General features: G+C 34.0%; 1 protein-coding gene across 1 annotated transcript in view; it reads left to right on the top strand.

Moving 5' to 3' along the window:
- Window positions 1-306: 306 nt before the first annotated feature.
- VWC2L (von Willebrand factor C domain containing 2 like) overlaps window positions 307-16618 on the top strand; it is a 156574-nt gene continuing 140262 nt past the window's right edge. Inside the window, exon 1 of the mRNA XM_047082989.1 lies at window positions 307-696. Within this exon, the coding sequence (XP_046938945.1) occupies window positions 307-696 (390 nt within the window). The remainder of the gene's footprint in view (window positions 697-16618) is intronic.

Raw genomic sequence — 16618 nt, 5'->3', positions numbered from 1 at the left:
GGTTCCTACGTGAAATGATGGACAAATTTTAATGCTTATATTGCCAAGAATAAACTCACCAAACTTTATAATAAAGTGTAGATAGTTGCATGAACTCAGTTTATTTGAGGTCTTACTTAGTATCTTTCAGATAGATTCCAAATAAAAAGGTTAAGAACATGGACTTACATAAATCCATATTCTCTCTATATTTGTCAAATTATTCTTTTCAAATATTTATTTTCAGCCTACCCCTCTTGTATTCCCATGGAAGGAGCTGAGTATATTTAATATTAGGAGCACATCCAGAAGCCTTTGAGGAGGGGGATGGCTCTTCATATTCATGAAGCTTGCATACTTCTGTTGGTCATCCTTGGATTAGTCACTTCTGCTGCCATCAGTCATGAAGACTATCCTGCTGATGAAGGTGACCAGACCTCCAGTAATGACAATCTGATCTTTGATGACTATCGAGGGAAAGGGTGTGTGGATGACAGCGGCTTTGTATACAAGTTGGGAGAACGATTTTTCCCAGGGCATTCCAACTGTCCATGTGTCTGTGCTCTGGATGGACCTGTTTGTGATCAGCCAGAATGCCCTAAAATTCACCCAAAGTGTACTAAAGTGGAACACAATGGATGCTGTCCTGAGTGCAAAGAAGTGAAAAACTTTTGTGAATATCATGGGAAAAATTACAAAATCTTGGAGGAATTTAAGGTATGAGTTACCCTCCATATTTATTGAGTACTAACTTTTCATACCACATACTTAGTAGATTACTACATTAAAGTTGGAAGAAATTATTTTTAAATCTCCCTTTAATTTACAATATGATTCCAGTTAGCCTAAGTACCACTGTGGTCAGCAAATAACCAAGTGGTTTGTTGATCAATATATAAGTTTTCACAATAATAACCTCTTCCTACAGAAGTATAGAGTATGCTTAATAGCATTTTTTGCCCTTAATCACTTCTTCTCTATTATTACAAAGTATGTTTTCTGAGGGAAATCATTTTGTTTGTATACTATGTGTTTAATGTTTAAATTTTGTAAAGTTGTATGTGTGTGTGTGTGTGTGTGTGCGCGTGTGTGTTGCTTGCGCACATGTGTGTGGTCTATTTGCCTGTTCTTGGAGCCATTTAACTATAGTCTAGAATTATATTTAGTGTGTGGAAATGCAAGTGCAAGTGAGATGCACTTCTGAGCTATGGTCTTTATATTACGAATATGCATTAGGACTACTTGTTGTAGAGTACCATCCGCATTGTGTTCTCTGCTCATTAGAGTTTTTGCTTGCAGGACCCCAAAGAGAACTGAATTTTAGTCCCTGTCAAAGGTAGTAAAAAAAAAGACCATTTTTCAAGCCTCCATAGTATTTCACAGTCTTTATTTTATGCTTGTGTCATATTTTTAAGTAATTTGGAATTCATTTTTATCTCACTTTGAGTCTCTTTTCTCAAATGGCTAGTTTTAATTAGGATGTCCTATAAGCCAGACCTGAACCCTGAAGGTATAAATTAATATATCAAAATGTTCTCCTTAAATGTAATGGCAGTTTGTGCCTTGGAGTGTCTGTCATTCTGATGGCTTGATATGAAAGACTTTCATTTCATCTAACCAAGTTCTGTGAAAGGTGCTCAGAACCTTATAAGCAAAAGAAGATATAGCTACTTTTTAGTGTGACTGAGAGAAGAATGTTCAGTTTTTAGCACTAACCCAACTTCCTTTTCTACAACAGTCAAATTCTGGAAGAAGTCAATATGTGGATAAAAGGTTTAAACTGATCATGATCAGAGTATTCTGTGTATTGACATTTCATAGCATCTGGTCCATTCCAGGTTATGGGTTCAAGCTAGTTGTAATTTACCCAAGAATACCCAATACTTTAACTAGATTCCTTACAGCATGAGAAGAAATTTAATAATGATTACATTCAACTTTCCTATACATAAATGTTATCCTAGACTTTTCTCTTTCACAGACAATACTTTGTTGTACAATATTGAGAAGTAAAAGACTGAGAGTCTAGTAAAATCATTATTTATAACAAACAATAGTTAACAGTATAGTACATTTATTAACAGCTTTATGGTCCCTAAAATATACATCTTGACATTAACTATTACGCTTTTAGAATAATTAAACTAAATGCAAGTAGTCAACACGATTTGATTCTACACATGGTTCTAGAATCGTATCACTCTTTTCTCACATGCATACTTATTGAGAGTAGAGTGCAAGGAGGCATTGTAGAATAGCCTAACCCAAGCAAAAAAAAGTACATTGAATAAGGTTTCTGAGATTTATATAATTTTGTCATCAACATTTAATAAATAAGTAAAGATATATATGGACTGATTATTTGAATTTAGTCAACTCACCACTAAAGAGGCTACAGTTTTCCCTCTATTTATTAGACTTTTAAATTTACTGTAAATGTAATACCTATTTTGCCATGTCAAACAATAAGAGATATATAAAGAAAAAGTTGACAATTACTTCACTCTAATTATATGTCCCTGCTATAGTCAATACACAACCCTGATGTGTACAACTTTTCTACCTGACTCTCTATGCCCTAAGATTTTTAAATGTGATTAAAAAAAAAAAAGAATGAAAGAAAACAGTTGCCACTTTTCCACAAGGATTTAGAATTATAAGAGCTTTAGTGGTTATCTAGGGAAAGTTCATAAGAATGAAAAACTAAGCCCAAGAAAGTTTGTTACTTGTCCAAAACTGTCAGGTTATTTAACTTACTTCTCAATACTGCCATTCTAACAACCTCTCAGAGAACTTTGGCTCAGAAGTCAGATAGATCTGGATTCAAATCCCAAATTTATCATCATGTAAGTCTTTGAAAGGACTCCTTAAGTTTTTGAGCTGCACTGGCCATAAAATGGCCATGATAATAATGTCTTTTCTTGGGAAGATATATTAGAATGAGTGAAAGAGATAATTTATGCAAAATTAGCAGCCTTGTGATGATTGGTACACAACAGATATTGACTAAATACTTGTTCTCTTCCTTCTAAACTCTAATGTCCAGGGATTTACTCTAAGTTCACAGTTCTTCTATGTCTTCACCCACATTTTACAATGAAAGTTCAACCTTAAAAGTCACTGCATTGAAAGAAATCCAATACTTTTTATAAATGTTCTACTTATCTGTGTGACCTATATATATCTAAGTAAATATCAGCCATCATATCATCTTGATTCTCTTCCAATTTAGCTTGCAAGAGACAAGTAACTAATTTCAAAAGATATATGGAACTTTCACATAATTATCTTGGCATGTTATTAAGAAGGCTTAATAGGAGATATTTTTACATATAATATATTCATCCAACAAACATTTATTAGGCTATTAGATATACAAGATACTGTAGACATACTTACATTGGAAAGTAAGATACCTATAAGGCAAAATCTCCACTCACAAGGAAGGTATGAACAATATGGAAAGAGAATGGAGGGGAAAATCAGTTTAAAATACAGTATGTGCTCGTGAAGCTCAACGCCAAGGCACTATGCTGTCAGAAGCATATAAATATGATATGATGTTTGGTCAAAGAAACTTTCTTTTTCTTCATCATGGTCAAAGTTGAGCCTATTCTTAAGTAATTTAAAATTGATCGAGATAGATTAAAATTCCAAAGAAGAAACTGCTTGAGCAAGATCAGAGATTAGTGTGAAATCTGCAAAGAGAGGTGGGAGATGGGAATAACAGGAAGCTGGAAATTACTAGAATGCTATTACAATAAGAGAGAGGAAAATTTGTACTTGTTTTTTGGACAGAGGAAAGAGGAACTTGAATACCAGACAAAAATATTTAGATTCAGTCTAAAGAATAACAAGGGGTAAATGCAGGTTGTTGTACATAGAGATGACCCAGTTAAAAGTGTTTTTTAAGTAAGATTACCTTGTAGCCAAGTATAGAACTGAATAGAGGTGAAGAAAAATTAATGGCTAGGGAGGTGGGGCTGTTGCAGAAAACAGAGAATGAGATGAGCAACATGCATGTGGATAAAAACATTCAGGAAAGTCTTTAAGATAAAAATCTAAATTCCTAATATAGTCTCGATTCTACTCATTGATTTCTTCAAGTATCTCAAACTCTCAGTGATTTCTCTTCCTTGGGTGCTTGCAGTGCTGTCTTATACTTTTAACCTTTACACCCCTGTGTAAGTCCTACTAGGCTATTTCACAACCCCATTTAAATCTCATCTCAGCTGGAAAACCCTCTCTGTTCCATGCTGCATCCCTGGCTGGGTCTCACAACGTTCCTCTCTGTTCCCACAGCATGCTGCACATACCATTATAAACAGGAACAGAAATCATAGCCAGATACTATCAATACCTCTGTGTGTCTTACAACTTATTTCATAATAACACTATGATGGTTAAAATTTAATTAGCACTGTTTTACAGATAAGAAAACTGAAGCACCAAAGTGTAAGGTATCTATCTTGTCCAACATCACACAGCTATAAAGTAGAACTAGGATTCACACCCAGGCAGCTTGGCTGCAGAATCTAAGCTCTTCACCACTTCTACTGTCTCAATCACACTGCAATAATAGAATATTAAACCACCTGTCTCTCCCACTAGACAGTGAACTCTTTGAGGCTAGGGGACAGGGTTTTCTTCTGTTCCCAATGCCAGCAACCATGTGGACCATTCAGTGCGTTTTTGGTGAATTGACATAATAGGTCAGATCTTAATTAAACCCACAGAATAAAAAAGTTCGAGTTCCCTTAAAAATGCTTAGTTTCTTTTTGTTTGCATGTTGATCTCTTCATTCTAATTAAAGAAGCACTCAAAATTCAGATAAAGAGTGCTCTTTGGGTCCCTAAAGATGACACACATTGTTCATGTTCTATTTCCATCCTGCTTTTTCCTCCTCCTCACTACCCCTTCCTAACCAAGGCTCATCTTGGATTCCATCTCCATGCCAGTGTTACAATGACCACCCGGTTTTTTAGTTGCTCTGTCTCACTCTATACAGTTGCAAAACGTATGTCCCTACTTAATCTTTTCTGATTACTATATTCAAATGTAAATTGATCCACATGTGTCACCTGATAAGAATGTTATTTATAAAGAATTTTTTTCAACATTTACTGATGCAAGCTTTGAAAATGGGTTTCTCTCTACTATTTTAGAAAACTCTAACATTTCCAGCATTCTGGTAATATTGTATTAAGATAAAGGTCACTGTGTAGTAGGTTCTCTCATCTTTCTTTTATGTATATCCAGGCAAAGTGACACTGGAACCTACTTCTTAAGACATAAGGAGTATAAATAATAAATTACAATAGCGTTTCATCAAAAAGAAAAAAAAGTTGATTGGAAACACAGACTCTATCAGCTTTGGCCCTGTGCTTAACTATGTCATGCTGAGTTTCCCAAAGGGAGAAATGATTTATTTTGCTCAGTATTTTTATAACTCCCATTCAGGAAGAATTAGCCTTTTTTGGATTTTTTTTTTATTTTTTAGTACTTTAAAAACTTACACTGATTTAGTGTATATGTAGCTGCAAGAGATCTTACTTCAGCCTTTGCATAGCCAGCCTTATTTTAAAGTGATTTTCTGTAGGCAACACCCAGTGTCCCTAACTCAGGATCTGAATTTGCCCACCACATGCCTTCCTCTGTAGGCACTGGCCTCGGTGCTTCTCCCACTATTAACTGAAGGTAGTTGGTCAAGCAGCTGATTTTTATTTTTAAAGGACTTAGTGTGATTATTTTCTCATGCTGCATATTTTGTATATATGTTGTCGCTTTAAGAAAGCATGTTTTCAGGCTGGGATAAGCGGCCTAGTTTTTGCCCAAGATTTTGTATTTAATATTGAAATCTTGAAGAAAGCAGCAATGTGGACAGAAAAGTGATCACTTGGGGTATTGTGTCAAATCACCACACCTATAATGTCAATGCCAGGTAAGGTTTAGAATTGACTTGCCTTCAATGGGTATGTTCGTAGGAAGACAGGTTTTCCAGGTTTCTCATTAATCTGTGCCCCCCCCACCATCATTAACATCCAATATGGTGGTACTAAATATGTAAAAGTGTTTGGATAGAAAGGATTTTTGAATTTAGGTCTGGGAGATTTATTTGATGTCAGTTTGTTTTAATATGGGTAAAGAATGGAAGGCACTGTACTAGGAGCTAATGATCAAATATATGAAAAAAAACCAGGAGAAAATGGAAGCTATGAAGAAAGCTCAATTGAGAGACTCAAATGTAAAGACACTTTACAGAAACACAATTCTCTGCATCCCACCCACCCCCCTGCCATTGTATCAATTTCTATGAAAGGCACAGAAACTAAGATTTCTGCACTAAGTAATGGGGTACAAAATACATCTGTCCAGAGGTGTGAGGGTTGCAGTTATTTTAATAACAGAAATAGGTAGATTTTGAAAATATGAGTGGGATTTTAAAAGATTCTTTCCAAAAGATTAACTATTAAATGGTTAATGGAGTTACCAGGGGCATTTGTACGATTCCACCAAAAAAAGTCCTAGAAAACATCGTAATTTCATACAACAAAGATAATTGAGGATCTTTGTTGAGAAGTTGAGAAGACTAACTCCTAAACCTGCTGACTCTGTAAAATACAGTTTGTTTTGCAGAGCATGTTGGTGGGTTTTAATGTTAAAATTGCCTCTAAGTAAATTCAGGAATGGCTTAGCCTTTCAAGTTGCTACAAAATATCAAAAATTAAGTAATGCTAATCAGTAATGCCTATTGCTCATCTGAGTGTCAGCCCCAGCATGCAGAACAGACTCAAAGTGGGTATTCTCCATGGGGAATTCCCATCTTTGTAAGCAAATGTGGGAGCTCTACTTAATTTGTTCAAATCTCTGACCAATTTCAAAGATTAGAAGTTAATTTTGTTAAAATTTAAATTTATAAAATTCCTCTCACGCTTTCTCATTTTTTTTTACACTGTGCTCCCTTGGCATTTTTAGTTCTATAGAACTTCCCTAAATGGGAGTAGATCAGATTTTTAAAATCATTTTATTTTTTCAAAAGCTTGTGATAATTGGGAATGATCCTTTTCTTTGAACACATTTAACATGAGGGAGTACAATTGTAAGATTATATGGCTTCCAAGTTAACCCGTGGATGGGGTAAAATAATCTGTTTCCAGTCAGCAAAAGTCTCTTGCTTTAAATTCTAAGGGAATTAATGGTCAGCTAGCCCTTTGGATAGCTGTACGTAAGAATAGTTTTTCATGCTCACCCACTGATATTTATTGCTGTCCTTCATATTACAAGATGCTGCTGTTAATGGTGATAACTGTGTGATAAGTATGACTACAGAGATTTGTGACTGGGCTTCTGTGCCCTGTGCACAGGGGGTGATCGGTGTTTGATTTGCAGTCACATCCGAGATTTGCGGAGCTTGTCACTGTTAGTGATTACCCCAGACTTGAGGTCAGCCATCAGCTGTTTACAGACATCACTGCCTGTTCCTTACTCTCTAATAGTGTGAGAAAATGAAACTGAAAAGAGAGACCTGGTAGTCTCCCTTTCAGACTTTCACTCCAATTGTACATGATTTTGGAAATGTTCAAAATTTGTCCATTTTTAATGGTGGTTTTACTCACTGTGAAATATGTAATCTGTCAATGGTATGACATCAGCAAGGATAATTTTTTCTGTTATTTTGCATCTTATTTCATAGCTCAGGTCTCATATTTTATGCAAATTATGTAGATACTCTAATACATACCATCGCAATAGAAATTGTTCCATACATGCATTGATTTGTGGCATGTGTGTGTGTGTGTGTGTGTGTTTACGTGTGTGTGTGAAAGAAATTTGAGGGACCAGGAATGTTCTTTCTTTAAGAAAATCTTACTTTAAGATTAGGTAAATCCTTTTTTCTACTCTTCCTTATTCTCCCTGACCGTATTTTTGCTTAGTTTTGTTTTCCTACAGCTTGATTTATACATCAGGCAGTGTGTTTTATGAAGGACAGCACAAGAAAAACTTACTGGTTTATTTTTTTAGTTGTATTTTGCCAAGCTTTCCAGGAAGAGCTTGAAACAAATAACTAAGAGACAGTTTGAAGTGATCAGTAGGTTGGCTTATCCAGAGCATCTTTCTCAAAAATGGCCATTATTAATTGGGGACTGGCTTATTTTAGAGTCTGCACTTTGGACTTTTATCATCACTGCTGATTAGCATCAGTAATTTCACTCCAACACACCTCCATTGTCAATTTCCTTGACTCTAGCCTGCTGTATAGAATATATCACAATAAAGCTTTCTTTGAAAGGATTTAATGACACTATGAAAAGAGTGAATAAAGTACTAAAGTAACAAGAAAAATCATTCATCCCCTAAAAAAGTTTTCAGATATTATTTTATGCCTGTATAAAGCTGTCTAAAGTGGAAAAAAGTCCAATGAACACAACTTTTAATTTTCCCCCCATTATGTATGTGACCATAAACAAAATCCAAATAATTTTAATTGTTATAACTATAGGGTAGATGCAATAATGTCATCATATACATCTTATGAAAAATTAATTGTATTGGGAACTTGAAAATTATAGTATTACATATCAACTTTTAATTAACAATTCTACCTGCTTATACATTTTTTTGTGTTTTTTTTTTAATTAAACATTACTTGTTTGGTACTTTTCAATCCTTTTAATATTGACCTTTGACTACCATTGTTACTTCTTGGTATGAGACTAGCTTTCTAGTATATGAGTTTGTGTACATTCTCCTATTTATAAAGGCAAGCATTATGTTTTGGGGTTTTTTTTGTAGTGAAGATCCTTCCTACTTTTAAGAGTTGATTATAGAATTTTTGATCTAAAAAAGAACTTTGAAATTATTTTGCTTAACTTCCTTATTTTACAGATGATAAAACAAAGGACAACTGAAACTTACTGAAAAGACCATAATGACATAGCTCATTATTTGCAAAGGCAATATTAATACGTTGCTTTCCTGTGGTCTTTTTTCTACATTTTACTATGTTCAGGTTTAACAAGAAAACATCACTCATTTGCATCTTCCTTTCCAATAAATGTGTTGGATGCAAAGATTTATTTCAGCTAATTGTCTATAGAAATGTGATATCAGGACCTATCACCATGACAACACAGAGTTACAAGTAGACAAGAACAATAAAATATTGGCATATCTAAAATCAGTCTTTGACATAGATAGAATACAATTTGTAAAAGAAATCTAAGTTTGCAAAGGCTCTGATAAAAGGGGACCCCAGTTAAAAATGAAAAATTCTATAATTAAACCAAATAATATAGGCCAAATTAAAATAAAATCCCATCAGATTAACAGTGCCTCTTTATTTTCATGGATACTACTTTATACTAGGAAGTAACAAAGGAACTAAACTAGCTGTTCTTGCCATGTATTTCGTGATTTTAGGAACTGAGGACTCATGTTCTTGATTTTCTCACTCTGCAAGCACCTGCCTTTCACTATGAGACACTATGAGACAGGAATGGAATGTGAAAAATGGATGAGGTATGCAAAACTCTCTAGTTCCATGGCATTAGAACAAAGAAATATTCGTAGACTGATGTATGCTCAGTATCATCTCAGGAAGGAATGTTGCAAAAATTCAGATTCCTTGACCTTTCCCTCTCTGATTTGGGTTGAAATTATTTACATTTATGTTTTTCTAAAGCTTCCCAGGTAATTCTAATGATCAGCTAGATTTGGGAATCACTATAATGATGTATGTAGCCTCTTCCAGACTCTTTTCTAGGAAACACAAGCAATGTGTGAGATTCTCAGTAAGGATTTCTGATTTTTTTTTCATGGGCAAGTAAATCTGAGAAATGATTTATCCTTTAACAGTTCTTAGAAATGTGAAGTGTATATTAGTGTATTGACACTGCTTGAGCATTTTAAAAGGTTTGAGAGCCAGTATGTATTATTCAACAGCAATGAGCTTGACAAGGAGGTGAAAACTGGATTTTAGAGTAGGTTCCACCCCTTAGCAGCCAAGTGACTTAGGTGTATTACTCTACCTCTGTAATAGTAGAAACTACTTGGCATACAATAAGGGATTCATAAAGGCTACTTGACATTTTTATTACTATTACCAATAAACTATATTTAATATAGGATTTTATAAATTTATGTGACAGAAGAATACTTTTTTTCTCAGAACATCTATTAACATCTTAAAGTTCATAACAGTTCAAAGAAACACAGTTTAAGAAATACTTTACTAATGATTCACGATACCCTAATTTCTTTATTTGACTCTTATGGGCAGTTAATGATAAAAGTCTATATGTCTCAGCTCTTCCTTTATATTCTGGCTTTTTTTTAAGTTTCCAACATTGACATTAACATGATTGTTTATAGCAATTAATTTGTGCTGCATAAAACAATTGAATTGACAAAATTACCTCTCCTTCTTCATCATAATAATGCCAGCTACATATAACCAAAAATCTAAGTGATTGACACCGTATAATCCATGAGCCACATCCAACTTACTACCTGCTTTTGTAGACTTTTATCGTAAATCAGCTATGATTATTCAGCTATGATTATGTATTGTCTGTGGTGGCTTTTAAGCTGTAGTGAAGAGTTGAGTAGTTGCCCCAGAGACCATATGACTCACATAGGTCAAAAATATTTACTATCTGGTCCCCTACAGAAATGCCAACCCCTGATCTATGATAAAATTATTCTTCCCTTTTACTTCCCTCAAATTGTGTTGTCATCAAATCTTTCCAATCTTTATTCTTTGAAGGTTAAACATTTTGGATACTGATAGATATAGGTCCAACTTCACTTATAGGTGGTCTCAGGTATCTCTTTTCACATATGTAACTTTAAAAAAACATTTAGATTTGCCTATTATAATTGTTGTTATACATACTTGGCAACAATATTAAGTCATATATCTCTGCACACTTGCCTTCAAGCAGTACAGCTTTGTTGTTTGCATTGATGAATAATAATTTAATAACTTTCCACTTACTGAGAATTCTCAGATGAAACAGATAAGCAAAGATGATACAAATTTCCATTATTTTGATCTCCCTCGTGTTCTCCTTTGATAGTGTGACAAGTAGGTATTTTTAATTTAATGTAATATAATAAATATACTTCCTGTGATATTAATAAAAGAAAATATGTATATTATCTTCTTAGGTATTCAGTTCATTATTATATCTTTTCAATTCAACTCACATAACCCATTGTTTGATTTCATTAAGTATTCTAAATATCATCTACATGTGAAGAAGTGGTAGGTTTTGTAGAGTTGTACCAAAATGTGTAAGACATAAATCTGACCCTCAAAATTCTCCTAGTCTATCAAAGGGAATAATACAGATACAACTAATAGCAGGTGGCCTGTGACGACTGTACTAGAAATTCATACGAAGAAAGGAGGAATTTAGTCTGGAAGGCTTAAGAGTGGGGATTTCAGCACACTGAAAGTATTTTAGACAAATTTGGGACACCGGCAAAAGTAAGTACAAAGCACATTCAGAGACAAATGACTCAACCCAAGTGGCCAGAGCATAAACTGTAGAGGAGCAAAACATAAAAGAGTGAGAAAGGAACACAGGTCCAGCTCATGATGTGAATGTCAGGCCATAGAGCTTTGGCCAAAGCCTGGGTTGAGCAGGGAGCCACAAAGGGACTCCAATGAAGAAGCGACACAACCAGATCTGTGTCCAAGGCAAAACAAATAATAGTTGACAATTTTATAAAATATTTTGCACGTGTGATCCCTCAAGAGTTATTTCATTCCAAGATATTTTTATTCTTATTTTATGAGAAAGAAGGATTTCTGACTAATTCTAGTGCTCTTCTCATTATACCTGACCAGCTGCCACAAGTTCACTAAGGATGCTTTTCAAGACATGGTAGAGATGGCTTCATTTTCATGCGAGTGTCTACACGCCCTATATTCTCCAATAGGTGTTCAACTATAATGCTGAAATATTTCATATTTCACTGTGAAGAAAATGTACACATGCTAGGATGAGGAAAATTCTTACCCTGCTTCATGTTTTAGAGGGCTCAATTTCTTTCATTTTAAAAACTCCCATTGCCATGAAGAAGTGTGAGTCTAAGGCACCTTCCAGTCCATTAATAAATAATAACACCTGCATTCTGAATGCAGTGAGAACCACCCAAGAATATTTTTGCAAATTTAGAGGGTTTTTCTAAATTTTTACATCTGTGAAATACAAATTTAAAAACAACAACAAACCATGGACTTCGATAATGATTTTGCCGTCTTGGAAATACCATAGTTACTACAAAAACTTCCAGTGGTTACCAAATTAAGTCATTTTTCTTTATAGTGAGAGAACAGCCACAGCTCTCTGGAACTCCACTTATTTTCACCATATATTAGTTTTATTTCCCCTTCCTAAATGTGACAGGGAAAAAAAATTAAATGTATTCAGCCTAACTTTAATTTTTCCCCAACATTAAAAATAAAATCCTACTAAAATAGCAAACCTTTGACTGCTGAGATTTAGAAAGCTTCATTAGGGAGAAAAAGGACAATCACAGAGAATTTTCCTTTAGTTAATGAGACCCTAGGACATTCACACTGAAGCTAGAACATACCTAAATCAAGATTCAAAACAAGGTGAGCTAAAGTTACCCTGTTAAAAATCTGTTTGGACCAAGAATCTGATTAAATATTGGAGTTTCATCTCAGTAAACAAGAACCTAATTAACTATTTAAAAATGTTTCCCAATGTCATCCTCATCTAACCACAGTATGAGTACATACATTGCTATTTAGAGATGCAACCCAAATTGCTTTTAAAACTCTAAAAGATATATTCCTTACAAATTCAATATTTCAAATACCTTATAATTGAAATAATCATGCCATAACTTAATAAAAACAATTTATGATCAATATATTCCCTTGATAAATACATGACCATTGAAAATGGATGGAGAGAAATATAAATACATACATACATACATACATACATACATACGTACATACAAACACTGGTCACACTGAAAGCCATAACAATGAGGGTCTTTTAAGCAAGGCTACATAGTTTGCATATTATATCATTTCCTTTCATTTTCCTAAGAATCCAGTGATGCAATTTGAGCCCTGTTAATATTGTTATTATTACCTCCACCTGACAAATGAGAAAACCCAGTTTCAAGTAATTTAAGATAAATCAACACTCTTTGATGGCAGGAGGTGAGTTCCAAGTGTGCTCATTCCACAGGGTCATATGGCCGAACTGCACTAGGCATTAGTACTAGCTATTGTTATACACAGTTTCAAAACTGACGGTTTTTGCTGCACCCTGCATAAAACCAATACACACTAAAGTCAAAGGTTTATCAAGAAATTAGTCAAGACTTTTTAAATTAAAATATACTCTAATATTATTGCCCATAAGCCATCTCAACATATTTTTGTGGAATGAGGTAGGCTATGAATTAAGCATCAAATAATGAAGTAGAACATTGAGAAGGAAATTGCTGTTTGGACTTAAAATTGGAAACTAATATATTTTATTATTAGCAGTTATAAAGTACTTCACTGTATTAATTTTCAATTACTGCCTTTTCATAATATGTAAAAGTATAATGTTGCCAACAAATGGAAAGGCAACAAAAGACTTCAACTTTTAGTACATTTTTGCCCAGAGAAATTCTGAGACAGTGGCAAAGAGAGACTTCTGAACTAAGTCTGATTGGTACTCCCAATACAAATGGAATTGGTTGTTCTAGGCCTAATATTTTCACATCCTACACCCTGAAAAGCCCTGAGTTCAGTGACAACCATGCAAAACACCTCCTTTCAATGTTTCTCATAGAACAGGCCTGGTCTTATGTGTCTCTTAACATGATTCTTTCAGGTTGTAGAATTCTAACGGTAATGTATTCTCCCCCACGCACACATGGCCCTGTTTTAATGCTAGTGTAGATGACTGGATTTTAACTGATATCAACAATCTGTTCTTTTTAGTGTCGACAGGAAAGTTTTGAAGCTATACAGTTGTTCATTTTTTTTCCTATTGCATAAATAGGTGATAAGTGGAGAATCCTTACCATGGAGACATACGGGCTGTAGTCAAAATATTCTGTTCATCGTCAAGGGTCTTTAATGTATCAAAACCAAAAGTCAATCCAGCTTATCAGTGAAGGACTAAAGGCTGTTGGTTTTCTAGGCTATTTCACAAGGATAGGTGTGACACTTTATCAAAATCTTTACTTCACTCTAAATCTTCTAGCCTTCGTCTATATCTTTGGGTTCTCCTTTGAAGACTGTAGAGGCAGCTAACACATTCTTTCTTTTTTTCTTAAATATACACTGTTATTTCCTTAATAAGTATACTTTGTCTATGTAAAAAAATACATTGGTGATTTTAACTCAAGAAAGATATTTTTGTTTACATTCTCTTTCTCTACAGTTTATTTTCCTGTGTGCTATTCTTCATATTTCAGAAAAAGCTGTGTTTTATTGTCATGAAATTCCTTGAAAATATTCAGAAGAAAAATATTGGTTCTATATACCATCAGCTTATTATAATAGGTAGTATGTAACTATAGACTTGCCTGCTCTTAAAAATAAGCCAAAATACATTTAAATAAATTTTTAGGAAAAAATTTTTTTCGAAGAAAAAAATCATTAATATAATGCCACTGTTGTGTTGCAAATATAATGGTAAGTTTCTTTTTTTTTCAATTTTTTTGATGCTTTATTTACTTTTGAGAGAGAGACAGACTGCTAGGGGGGAGGGGCAGAGAGAGAGGGAGACACAGAATCCGAAGGAGGCTTCAGGTTTTTAGCTATCAGCTCAGAGCCCCACATGGGGCCTGAACTCATGAACCGCGAGATCATGACCCAAGCTGAAGTCAGACACTTAACTGGCTGAACCACCCAGGTGTCCCTATAATGGTAAATTTTAAGACCGAGTGAACATTTTTTATACTTGATAAATAATAACTTTAGATTGGATATTTCATCAACTTCTTTGCAATATTATTGTGTTTTACATTAGGGTCAGAATAAATAGAAATAAAAATAGAAAGATTAACTCCAATAATTCTATCCTCCTTATAATAGGTCCATAGGACCTTATAATAGGTCCATCAGTTATTTTTATGAAAAATAATTTGTTTTACAAAATCAAAACTTATTTCTATAGATATCTTATTTCTTTTTCTAGACTGTCATTTATTAAGGACAGGCTAGAAATATAGCTCATCTTGGTATACTTTCTATATCTTATCTTATATATGCTATGCATTTAATAGATATACTCAATAAATAATTTTTAAATTCATATATCTTATTTCTGATTTTTAGTTTATTGCCTACATAGTATATTATATCTACATGGGCAAAGCTGTGTGTACTCCTTACAATCACCTGGCTAAAATGTTTGTTTTCAACAAACATAAAGTGGTTTTTGATAGACAACTGAATGATAATATTCCATAATGTATTATCAAAGTACCAACTTCTCAGACAAAGCCAGAACAGCTTTTATTTAACTTGTTACTCAAATGATAACATCATACACATTTGCTGACAAACTGAGGTTATTTAGAAAACTCTAAGCATCCAGTTTTCTGTTTACTTCAGTAGTATTAAATTCTTAAAGGAATTCCAGCTCTATATTCATAATTTGGTAAGGCTTACAACCTCAGTGTTTCAAATGTGCTCCAATCAATAGGGCAGATCACTGAAGAAATCACTACAGTCCCATTTGATGCAGGACACTGAGGAGCATTTTAATCACTGGTGCAATGGGTTTTCTTTCAGAGGATTGTGAATTTTGTTTAAAATCCATTGGCTGTATTGATCATTAGGTGACATCTGCCGCATGCAAATTACTGGCTACAGTAGTGGCAATGGATGCTAAATACTCTTGTACTCTGTAATTTAATGTATATTTTAATGAAGTGAACACTGAGATTCCTGACAGGCATCAGCAACTTTGAAATAGTATTCCAAATTTCTCATACAGTTTGAAAGTAATGAGATTTGTTCCATAAAGTGATAAAATTTATGCCATAAATTATCTCTAAAAGAAGAGTGCTTCTTAAAGCAGTATCTTTTCCTTGGTGGAGATCAAATTTTAAATTGTTGTTTAATGGGAAGTTTTTAGAAGAGCAATCTGAGCTATATTCTCTGATAATTTTTTGCCAATATTATCAAATAAATGGAGTACCATATGGTATGAAAAGCCTAATATCACTTGGTCAGAAGGAAAGCCATTGATGTAGCAGTGTGCTAAAACTTGGCAGTAGAATACTGTATTCATTCACCACTTCAGCCTTCAACAATTCATGTGAGGCTTTCTAGGAATCAAGCTTTGTTCCTTTGTTTGTGTTTTGTTGGACACTGTAATCTAAGTCATTCCTTAGGAAAATGGACTTGTTTAAAATCAGGATTGTTGTATTTTTTTCCTGAAAAATAGTTTATATTATACTAAAATCATTTTGTCTAAAAGGCAACCATTAAACTTAACACACCTTATAAAATGAGACTAGCTTTTTCGCAGACTCCTGAGGAATTCCTCTGTATGTATTCTTACCCTAAATTTAGTTATCACGGTATTTGCTAGTGCAATAAGTCTATAATTATCTACTGCAAGAGTCTAGTCAATGG

Source organism: Lynx rufus, unplaced genomic scaffold, assembly GCF_022079265.1.
Source record: "Lynx rufus isolate CCGP_SWC_20201006 ecotype Redwood Valley unplaced genomic scaffold, mLynRuf1.p SCAF_2, whole genome shotgun sequence".
NCBI classification, from domain to species: domain Eukaryota; kingdom Metazoa; phylum Chordata; class Mammalia; order Carnivora; family Felidae; genus Lynx; species Lynx rufus.
The sequence above is the reverse complement of the archived record's forward strand: the minus strand, read 5'-3'. Positions and strand labels throughout refer to the sequence as shown.